General features: G+C 46.2%; 1 protein-coding gene across 2 annotated transcripts; it reads left to right on the forward strand.

Moving 5' to 3' along the window:
• The first annotated feature begins 354 nt into the window (after positions 1-354).
• Positions 355-10,866, forward strand: rab3da (RAB3D, member RAS oncogene family, a). Of its 2 annotated transcripts, none has more exons than XM_061830095.1 (5): positions 355-530; positions 3,629-3,952; positions 8,857-8,975; positions 9,050-9,174; positions 10,678-10,866. In XM_061830095.1, exons 2-5 carry the CDS (start codon positions 3,719-3,721, stop codon positions 10,863-10,865), a joined length of 666 nt encoding a protein of 221 aa, XP_061686079.1. In that variant the 5' UTR covers positions 355-530; positions 3,629-3,718; the 3' UTR covers position 10,866. The 2 variants fall into 2 exon arrangements, with proteins under 2 accessions (XP_061686079.1, XP_061686078.1); XM_061830094.1 differs by having other exon boundaries at positions 359-530; positions 3,719-3,952.
• Positions 10,867-10,984: the final 118 nt, after the last annotated feature.

A 10,984-nucleotide genomic window follows, 5' to 3' on the forward strand; every position in this document is an offset into this window, starting at 1 on the left:
GCTGCAAGCAAGAAGGAGGCCGTTGCCGGAAAAGATGTACGAGGTCGCTTCCAAAATAAGGCCCGTGTTGAGCTGTTCACCGAGGATTTTTATATCCCATTATTCAGACTAACGTTGAAACACCAAATTATGTCGAACACGAAAGATATCGTACAGTATGCAACATTTCACGTTACTGAAATTTTTACACATTCCTACCTGTAAAACTATTTAAACATTTCGAAGTTTTAATCCATTAAAATCCGGACTGGTGTAAATCTATCAACCCTCACTCTTTCAAATGACGTTTACAGCCATTTCTTGGGTTTTGCAACCCCCTTCCTCCCAATTTAGTTTTGACCTTACTGCGAAAGGCAAGACCGGAAGTGCTCTGTCCCCGCCAGTTTGGGCTTGACGGCCGTCGGAACAATTGCACGTCCCGGTGGCGGTGAACGCACGCACGCACGCACACATCCGGCAGCGGCACGCGCTCATCCCGGCCATCTGCAGGCGGACGACGACGCAGGACGGAGGGAGACAACTCAGCTAAGGTACAGACGGCTTGCTAACAATTCAAACAAACTTACTCATGCCACAATGCGCTTGTGGATAACTGATTTAATTGTCAACAAGTGTCATTCGCGCACATGACTTGCAGCTTGTCACAAGTAGGCGTGCACACACGCACACACTTAAAACCACACGTCAACGCCATCATCTTAATTTCTTGCAAAATGAAGGCCCGCGGGCCATATCTGGTCCCCCCACATCTTTACATGTGGCCCGTGCAAACTTTGCCACATATGTTTCTTGACTCCCGTTCAAAGCTAGCCATTATAATCCGAAAAACCAAATCCAGGAGCAATTATGGGGCGTGATTAAATGATTATTGGGGTTTCCACACTGAAGAGATGACTGAGAAAGAAGTGGAGCTGCCCTACCGCACACTCAGTCTGGAAACTAACACAGTGCAGCTCAGCTTCTGATTGGCAGTAAAAAGAAAAAATGGAAATTGGGGGGGGGGGTGGAACAATTTGGAATTTAAACTGGGCTCTTCTGGTGGAGTTAAAGCATTAAAAAAAAAAAAAAAAAAACAGCCCTATTAAATGTTTTTATAGTGTCAAATTCAAGGCCCGGGGGCCAGATCCGGCCCGTCGCATGATTTTACATGGCCCGCGAAGGAAAATCTAGTGTGTCAAATTCCATGTATACAAATTTCAAATGGTCAAATATCATAAATGTTAACTTTGCGATATCAGAACCATTTTCGTGTTCTCTAACATGATTAGTTGAAAAACCCATTACCCTTGTTTTCTGATTCCAAAACTAGGTCATAATTTTTGTGTGTTATGTGATCAGGTGGTTAAATATTTTTCATAACTACCCTCTAAGCCAGGAGTCGGGAACCTATGGCTCGTGAGCCGCATCTGGCTCTTTTGATGTTGCATATGGCTCGCAGAGCCCTCATCACCACATACTGTACAGTCACGTATGCAACGCAAATGAGCAGAGACAGTTTGTCCTAGCGGAGTTGCCGTAGTCCACCGTAGCAGTCGACGTGCGCAGGCGCAGAAGGGTCCAACGTAGAGCAGGTAGCAACAACTAGTTGTGCAAACGATCGCTCAAACAAAAAAAGATGCGGAGTTCTCGTGTTTTCGGCAAGACTGGACAGCCAATCGCAGATGGAGGAGGAGGCCAAAGCATTCGTGCCTGACGGTGCCAGTGAACGTTTTGACAACTTTTCGCATAAAGACAAGATAATCAAACAAATAAAAGACATGCCACTGTCGGCAAGAACTGTTCACAATCATACCATCGTGATGGCAAATCAAATTGAATTACGATTGATGGATGGAAGTCTCAACGCCTACATGAAGCTTAATCTAAACATATATGAAAGATTGTAAAGCCATCAGCGAAACCAGTAAGCACCGAATGTCGCATTAACGATAAGAAGTGCCTTTGTCATCATTGGTTAGCAACGTCATGACAACGTTATTTAAAAGAATTCAGAGACTTTGTTGGTTCTACATAAATGCTCAAATAGACTTGTATTACATCCATCCATCCATCCATTATCTACCGCTTTTCCGGGTCGTGTCGCGGGGGAAGTAGCTTCAGCAGGGATACCCAGACTTCCCTTTCCCCATCCACTTCTTCCAGCTCTTCCGGAGGGATCCCGAGGCCTTCCCGGGCCAGCCGAGAGACGTAGTCTCTCCAGCGTGTCCTGGGTCGTCCTCGGGGTCTCTTTCCGGTGGGACATGCCCGGAAAATCTCACCAGGGAGGCGTCCAGGAGGCACCCGTATTTGATTTTGAAAATATTGTTTTGAAAATACATTTGAGCATTTGTGCTCTTTCACCCTCAAAGGTTCCGGAGCCCTGCTCTAAGGGCAACCGTGACTACTATCTGGCCTGCGACAAAAATGAGTTTGACACCCCTGTTCTGCATCATAACCCTTCCCATTTTATAAAGTGTTCCTGTCGCAAGACAAACCATTGAAGATGTACTGTCCCACATAAAGGATTTAAATCTGTTTCTGTTCATACAAAACATGAGCGTCGTTTTTCTTCTTTTCTGACTGTAGCCAATGTAAACCAAACCGGGCATAAACTTAAAACCAACGCACTCCCCGAACTGTGACGTTTAGCGTTCTGTTACGCCCCAAGCGACAACATCGTGGTTTCGCCATTGTCCAAGGTTTCACGAGGGCCAGCGCAACTACGACGTGACCTGCGGTGGAAACAGGTCTGACACCCCCTGATCTACATCCTCAACATTTTCCGTTCCAACCCACCACTTTGTATGTCTCACCGGGGTGTAGAAATGCGTGTTTGTTTTGCTGACCCGGTCCGTCTTTATGTCGGCTGGAGCGGTAAATGGTGATCAGCTCCCCGGAGAGGGAGGATGAATGCGTGCTTCGGCATCCTGATGATGGCGGGAGACGGTGAACGGCTGAAGATGAACGAGTGGGTGATGATGGATGAGGCGCGCAGGGCCCGGCATCGACCGGCGCCATAAGTTTTGGAGGCCGCGTTGGTTGAGAAATGATCAACGGGAGTCTCGGCTGACGGATAGAGAGGGACGGCCGGTGGGCGGGGCGCGGGCCGGCCCGTGATTCATGGCTGCGCTGTGACGAGCCGGGATGGAGTGCTTTTAAAGCAACACTTCCATTTACCGTTTACTCGGCCATTACCCGGGCGATGGATTCCTGACGGAGAAGCGTTAACTTGAATTGCAGAGCGGCTGAGATCCGTCGCGGGCCTTTTCGCGCTCGTCTTGGCCGGGATCGCAGCAGTACTAGATAAATATGCCTGAAACGATCAACAGATACGCCAGAACTGGTCAAGGTAGTTTGTAAGGAATCCATTTTGTACCAAGAGCAAACGTCAGCTCCCAGCATGACAATGAGCCCGACGACATGACATGATTGGGTGGTTTTGTGCTTGTTTTTATAAATGTTTAATTTGTCATTTTTAAGTATTGTGCAATCTGCAGCAGTTCCAGATAGAGTCCAACTTTAGCTTTTCTATTGGAAAGAAAATCAAATTCAAACCAGATCAGATTCACCAAGTCGAGGTCTGGATCAAACCTCCTTTTCCTTGCAAACGCAGCTTTTGATGACGTTTTTTTGCTTACAACTGCTCCAGGCCGCGCCACACTTCCTTCACCTGTGTCCCGACGAAGGTTCTTGCCTCGCCTGACGAGCGGCTTTTCTCTCGCTGTCCCCCGTTCGGCAGATGGCGTCAGCCAAAGATCCGGCGCCAACCCGAGAGGAGAGGGACGCGGCCGACCAGAACTTCGACTACATGTTCAAGCTGCTGATCATCGGCAACAGCAGCGTGGGGAAGACGTCCTTCCTGTTCCGCTACACGGACGACACGTTCACCTCTGCCTTCGTCAGCACGGTGGGCATCGACTTTAAAGTCAAGACCATCTACAGGAACGACAAGCGGATCAAGCTGCAGATCTGGGTGAGGCCCGGCAGCGCATACCGCTGTTAAGCTGATGCTTGAGTTCTGATTCTGGGAAGTCGAGCGAAGTAGCGAGAAAGAAAAGTCCGACTAGTGCCATTGCTAAAAAGCCTCGGACCCCCCAAGATTCTCGTTTGGCTGACCGAGAGAAGTTTGCTCTGTGTAGACCCCGCCGACAAAAGGCTGGCAGACGGGTTTTCCTTGCCGACTAAATAAAAAAATAGTGTGAAAAGTCGATTTTCTTCCTCAAACAGCAAACCGAGAGCGAGCAAGGGAAGAATTTAAGTCAACTCTTAACAAGCCACATGTAAAAGAGACAAATAGACGCAAACAGGACGGAGCAGAAAGGAAAAAGTCATTATGAAAATCCATACGATACATCAATTTTCAATATAAAAACAAGCTCCAAACAGCCACTCCGTACTGTTAATACAGTCTCATGTTTGATGTTTCCTAAGTTTAATGCTGTTGTTTTTGCGTCCTGGGAAAGCTGCTCGGCTTGCTCAAATGGCTGCGCGCAGAACACTTAAAGCGTTATTTATGAATGTTTACCGGTCTTTACACTCGCTAATCTTTGTGTTCACAACCCCCGGAGCTTCACTCGAGTTATGATCGCTCTATGAATATTTAAAAGAAGCCAGAAGCAACGTACCGGAGAGTTCACGGCGCGCGGGAGCTCCCCGATGCGCCGTGAAGACGCGCGCCGGCAATTCGCGCCGTTGCCACTGGAACACAATGAAAGTGCAATATTACAAAAACTGTGGATGTGATGGATTTACGGACAGAAAAGCAAAGTTAAAAGAAAAAAAAACATGCAGATGTATCATGTAGATTTTACATAACTTTTTCTTTTAACACATTTCTAAATTGAAAAAAAATAAAAAAAAAAAAACATTCACAAAATTTAATTATACATGTTTGTTTAAAACTTAATTCCCAAAGTATGATGACATTTTATTCTGGTAATATTGCCTGTAGTATTTCTTTTTCCGGTGTGGCCCCTCGAACTCATTCAAACTTGTCAGCGATGCAAGAAAATTTAAAAAAAAAAAAAAAACCTACTAATCTTCTTCTTTTCCTTTCGGGTTGTCCCCGTTAGGGGTCGCCACAGCGTGTCATCTTTTTCCATTTAAAATCTATCTGGTGCATCTTCTTCTTTAAGACCCGCCGTCCTCATGTCCTCCTTCACCACATCCATCAACCTTTTCTTTGGTCTTCCTCTCTCTCGCTCTTTTGCCTGCCAGCTCCATCCTCGGACTCTCTCGCCTCTGGACATGTCCAAACATCGAAGTCTGCTCTCTCTAACCTTGCCTCCAAAACATCCTACTAATGAGCTCATTTCTAACCATATCCAAGCTGCTCACTCCGAGCGAGAACCTCAACATCTTCATTTCTGCCACCTCGGGTTCTGCTTCCTGTTGTTTCTTCAGCGCCACCGTCTCTAATCTGGCTTCACCACTGGTTTATAGACTTTTCCCTTCATCCTAGCGGAGACTCTTCTGTCACATAGAACACCAGACACCTTCCACCAGCTGTTCCACCCCGCTTGGACCCGTTTCTTCACTTCCTTACCACACTCACCATTGCTCCGGATTGTTGATCCCAAGTATTTGAAGTCGTCCACCCTCGCCATCTCCTCTCCCTGGAGCTTCAATCTTCCCCCTCCGCCCCTCTCATTCACGCGCATAAATTCTGTTTTACTTTGGCTAATCTTCATTCCTCTCCTTTCCAGTGCGTCCCTCCATCTTTCTAATTGTTCCTCCGCCTGCTTTCACTGCAGATGAGAATATCATCCGCAAAGATCATAGTCCAAGGGGATTCCATTATAACCTCATCTGTCAGCCTATCCATGACTACCGCAAACAGGAAGGGGCTTAGCGCGGATCCCTGATTGCAGTCCCACCTCCGCCTTAAATTATTTTGACACACCTGCGGCACATCTGACCAAAAAAAGTCCCCCAACAAAAATAAGAGCAAGATTTGTTTTAGGAATGAAGCGAAAGGTGAAGTGAACACGTTGGCCTCCGGGAGAGGTGACATTTCGAAAAGATTTGGGACAATTCCATCCCATAATATGTGGTGCAGAGTTCAGCTTGTTTCTACTGTGTAGTAGATAAAATAAATAACACCACGGGGAAAACAGGTTTGACAGATAATAAATCAACAAAATTGTTAGGTGAAAAAAAAAAAAAAATGGAGCCTCCTGAATGTCATCGCTGTAAATTGACTTAAGCCAATAAAAGGTGAGGTTAAAAGGTCGTCGAGTGCCGGAGGCTCGAAGACCACTTTGCCTCCCCTCGGCCCGGCCCGGCCCGGCCTGGCCGCCGCCGGGCTGCTGTCGCGCGCGCCGTGGAGTCATTTCTCACGCGCCGGCGCTAACGCCGGTTGATGTTTAACACGTTCCCCAGACAGTCGACTTCATGAAATATGCATGGCGTTGATCTGGGGGGGGGCGACTGCGCTTACGATGCAGCCCGACACACACCAGTACGAGACCCTCCTGCGAGATGAAAGCAATACATCCCCCCCCCCCTCCCCCCAATTCCTGGAACACATTCGGCTCGGAAGCATTTGGCGCACTTCGGGAGCAACGATCAAATTCCGTGACGATGGCTTCCACGGGAGCGCTGAAAACCGCTCGTATTTCGTTACTTTCCGCGCTGCAACATTAGCATTGCGTTTCATAACGCTGCCGCATATTAAATTCATCTGTTTTAAGTCTGCCGCGCGTCCACATTAAGTGTTATGTGATGGTTCGGGTTCCCCAACAGACTACGCATAAAGAATACAAACGGCGCGACTTATTGTTGCGACACGGAAGAAAGAAGAAGAAAAAAGTTTGCGGACTGCGTATGCTGGTGTGCTTCGGGTGGTGCAACACCGGCTCCTGTTTGGAGGGATTTACTTTTGTCCCAAGTCAATCATTCACTTTTCCTTGTGGGCAACACGCAGGCGACCATGTCAGTTTGCCGCTAACGTCCTTGTGTGAATCGGTAGAATTTAGATACTTGAGGGGGGGTCAAAATATTTCTCGTCCAGCCCCGAAAACTAAAACCGCGATTATGAATTTGCTTGTTCTATGAATGAAAGAATAATATAGTATCTATCCACCTCAGTGAGGTTGTGGGTGAGCTCTAGCCTGTCCTCGGTGACTCTGGGCGAGATGCGGGGTACACCCGGGATTATGGACCTTTCCGATGGCGATCTTAAGCTCCGCCCCCTTAGCCACGTCCCACGAGCTTCCAAAATGGCGACTGAACAGAACAGGTTTGAAGTCGATTCTCAATCGCGTAGTCCAGATAATATTGGGGTATGTTTTTTTTTTTTTTTTTTTTTTGCCAAATGCGAGAGAGTTCTAAAGAGAGGTCTCAACTATTTCACGCGAGGATTTGTACACGGAATTAAGATTTCGGACAGAGTTACAGTGAAATGTTGGCGATCGATGCAAAAAAAAAAAAGTTTGACGCCTCACAAACGTGAAACTGAAATCTAATGGAATCGTACTGCGCATGTAAAGCAGGGTGAGTACTTTTTACTTGGAAAGATCACGAGTAATATTGTAGTCTTTATAAGTGAGTGGGTGTATTCATATGAGTTGGCACGTAATGGAACCCATTGCTCTGTCTTAAAAGTCCGACGCGATACAAATCGGCAAGTAGACATTTCTCTTGCACGATATTGCGCATTTACGTACCACTAACCCGACTCTTCAGTATAAAACATGACACACTTCATTTGGCAGGTTAGTGACACACTAACGAACTGAAAGTTGTTCTCCTGCACTGATAAAAAATTAAATCAAACTCAGAGAAGATGCTGCTCCCTCACTTACCTTCAAACATACAGCCTTGTGTTTGTTGATATTGTCCACATTTAGTTGTACGTGAGCCTTAATCCGTAGTCGACACTTGGTCAACTGTGTTTTACGTTTTGCAAAATGTATCAACCTAGCAGGATATCTTTCATCAGAGTTGCACGTTCCCCAAGCGCATTTTCTCCGTAACATTGATTTTTTTTTCCAAGCGCACGCTACTGTCAACTAGTATTGCTCGTGGGACAACATGGCGGCAGGGGCGTGTCAAGCCAGGGGTTAAGACAATGTCTGATTGTACGAGTGATTGACAGGTCGGAAAGGTCCGCTCTCCGAACAAGCGCAGGACACATTGACGAACAACATTCCCGCTCGTAGTCACGCCTGCGGACAATTTAGTCGTCCGTGAACCAAAGCGGAGGAAAAGTCATTGAAAGGCCACAGGAGCCGGAACAGGTCGGAGATTCAAACCCACAACTGTGACGCAACACCGCATCAAAATCCATGATTTTTCACACAGACAATAGCGTCTTTTGTCCCCTTAATCATATAACTGTCTACTTTTGTTATATTGGCAGAACAGCCACGACACCTTTGCTGTTGTGCAGCCATTCGAGTATAAATATAAATTCGAATCACAACCAAGGCCGCCTTCCCTTGGAGCAAATAAATACATACAAAACTGACTTATTACTACTTTAAAGGCCCTGAAGTAGACGGCCTCACTTCTCTATTGATTTTTACTTTTCATTTAGCAAGTTTATGGGAGCCTCCTAACTGCATTCTCAGTGTTTGTTCTATACCATCATGCGGTACGAATATTTCAAAAATGACGACTGTTTGGAGTTTACTCTACGAGTACGCTTGTAAAAACCGTTGCGCACAGAGTGACTGAAGTGGACCGTTGCAAAAGAAGATTTAAAAAATCAAAATAAAGTGCCGTTAAAAACGGCGACCGACTACGTTGGGCATACAATTTTGTATCGGTGTTCTTTTGTTGTTGAACCACAAAAACATGGCACGATTGTCGAGGACAAAGCAAACAAGGATACAAGAAAACTCATAGAACGTGCACGTATTATTTTTTTTTCAGGACACAGCGGGTCAGGAGCGCTACCGCACTATTACCACAGCTTACTACAGAGGAGCGATGGGCTTCCTCCTCATATACGACATCACGAGCCAGGAGTCCTTCGCGGCGGTGCAGGACTGGTAATCATTCCCTAGGTCACGTGGGGCCCCAGGCCATTGCCGCGGCAACCCGACCGCTTATTTTTGTTTGCCAGGGGAACGCAAATCAAGACCTACTCGTGGGACAACGCCCAGGTGGTGCTGGTTGGAAATAAGTTGGACCTGGAGGAAGACAGGCAGGTCACCACTGAGGATGGTCAGAGACTTGCTACAGAGCTAGGTCAGTGCAGGGGAAAAAATGGGCTAAACTTTCAAATCAGACGTCATTGTGTGGCCAACTTAAGGTTACAAAGGTTTTTGTTTTTTTTTCCTCTTATATATGTGTGAAAACAGAAATGCTTCGAAATGCTAACCGGTATTTTGTGAAAAGCCGGCATGCTAGTAGTAACATGCATATGTTGATCATGCTAATATGGGAACATCCCGTGCCTCAGTGGATGGCCACTATTTCAGAAACATGGAATGCTAATACAGCTAATAGGTGGTATGCTAACTCTTAGCACACAGGTGTCAAACTCAAAGACCGGGGGCCAGATTTGGCCCGCCACAGGATTTTATGTGGCCCGCGAAGCCATATCTAGAGTGACATTTTCCACAATTCTTGTAAAAAATCTGTACCAAAATTTCAAATTGCCATATATCATCAATGATAAAGTTGAGATATTACAAGTGTTTTTGTGTTACCAAATGTGAGTAGTTGAAAAACACATTACCCTTGATTTCTGGTTCCAAAACTGGTTCATAAATATGATGAGATGTCAAAATATTTTTGTTGTGGCACGTGAGAAAAATGAGTTTGACACCCCTGACTTAATTGGATGGCCAAAGTTCTAAAACAGGTTGGAGTCGATGGAAACTGGCGCGATGGCCTGGCAAAGGAAATAGAAACGACTACAATTCTAATAGTTGATATGAACATCTATCATGCCATGGGAACATCTTGCACCTTAACTGCCAAGTACTACGTAGTCTTCACGACACAATTTCCGGTTGTCTGGTACTATTCCAAAATGCTTTTCGGACTGTATAATAATATAATGCAAACAGGTGAATCGTTGGGTATGCTAATATTGTAAGATGGCTAATCCTGAGTGGATAAGACCCCAAGGAATCTCCATAAGGATGTCTGGTACTGTTACTAGAACCTTATCAGACTGGATAAAATGCTAAATGTCAGCCGAAAGCGAGATAACATTGCGAGTAAAGAAAGTCTCAAGGCAGGTACTTAAAAATTATGCATCGTGTTGAGTAGCCAGATACTATATCAAAACCCCAATAAGAGTCAGTAAAATGCTAACAGATGGTATGCTAACATATTATGCAAGATGGTAACTTCTGGAAAGAAAACGCCAACATACACCTGAAAGTATTATACATCATATGCAGTAGGCGGGTACCATATCAAAATCCTCAGGAGACCAATAGAGAGTAATAAAATGCTAACAGCTAGCTGTTGGGGAGACAATAGCGTAATAAAGAGTATACATTAGCCGCCTGAACAAAGAAAACTGTATGGCAAACCATGTGGTTGTGAAATCTTTCAAAATGTAATTCTGATCAAATGCTAGCATGCTAACGTTTATAATGATGAAGGTTCTGTAAAGAAAGCGCGAGGGCAGATCTCCCGAGTATGTCCAGTAGTCGAGTAGCGTTTAAAAACCCCCAATGAGACTGTTAGCATTATCATTTTGTATTTTCCTGTCCGCTCTCGCGCCCCCCGTAGGCTTCCGGTTCTTCGAGGCCAGCGCCAAAGAGTGCGTCAACGTGGAGCAGGTGTTCGACGAGCTGGTGGACGTCATTTGCGACAAGCTGAACGAGAGCGTCGACGCCGACGCCTCCCCGTCGGCCGATCGCAAGGCAAACGGACTGAAGGGCCCGCCCGGCGCCGTCCAGGCGGGCTGCGCGTGCTGATGGCGACCGCGCGACCATCCGCAATCCTGTGCTGTATCGACCCACATTTCCTCAATCGGGCCTGATTTAACGCGACTGTTACACAACACCGCCAAAGAGCTGCTTCGTGCCTTTTGCCT

This window comes from Syngnathoides biaculeatus, chromosome 9, assembly GCF_019802595.1.
Source record: "Syngnathoides biaculeatus isolate LvHL_M chromosome 9, ASM1980259v1, whole genome shotgun sequence".
Classification (NCBI taxonomy): Eukaryota; Metazoa; Chordata; class Actinopteri; order Syngnathiformes; family Syngnathidae; genus Syngnathoides; species Syngnathoides biaculeatus.

Bases quoted from the DNA above. Each gene is read 5' to 3' on its own strand.
- rab3da (XM_061830095.1), top strand. From the start codon at position 3,719: ATGGCGTCAGCCAAAGATCCGGCGCCAACCCGAGAGGAGAGGGACGCG. The intron at 8,976-9,049 runs GTAATCATTCCC...TTTGTTTGCCAG, and splicing joins TTCGCGGCGGTGCAGGACTG to GGGAACGCAAATCAAGACCT. The intron at 9,175-10,677 runs GTCAGTGCAGGG...CGCCCCCCGTAG, and splicing joins GAGACTTGCTACAGAGCTAG to GCTTCCGGTTCTTCGAGGCC.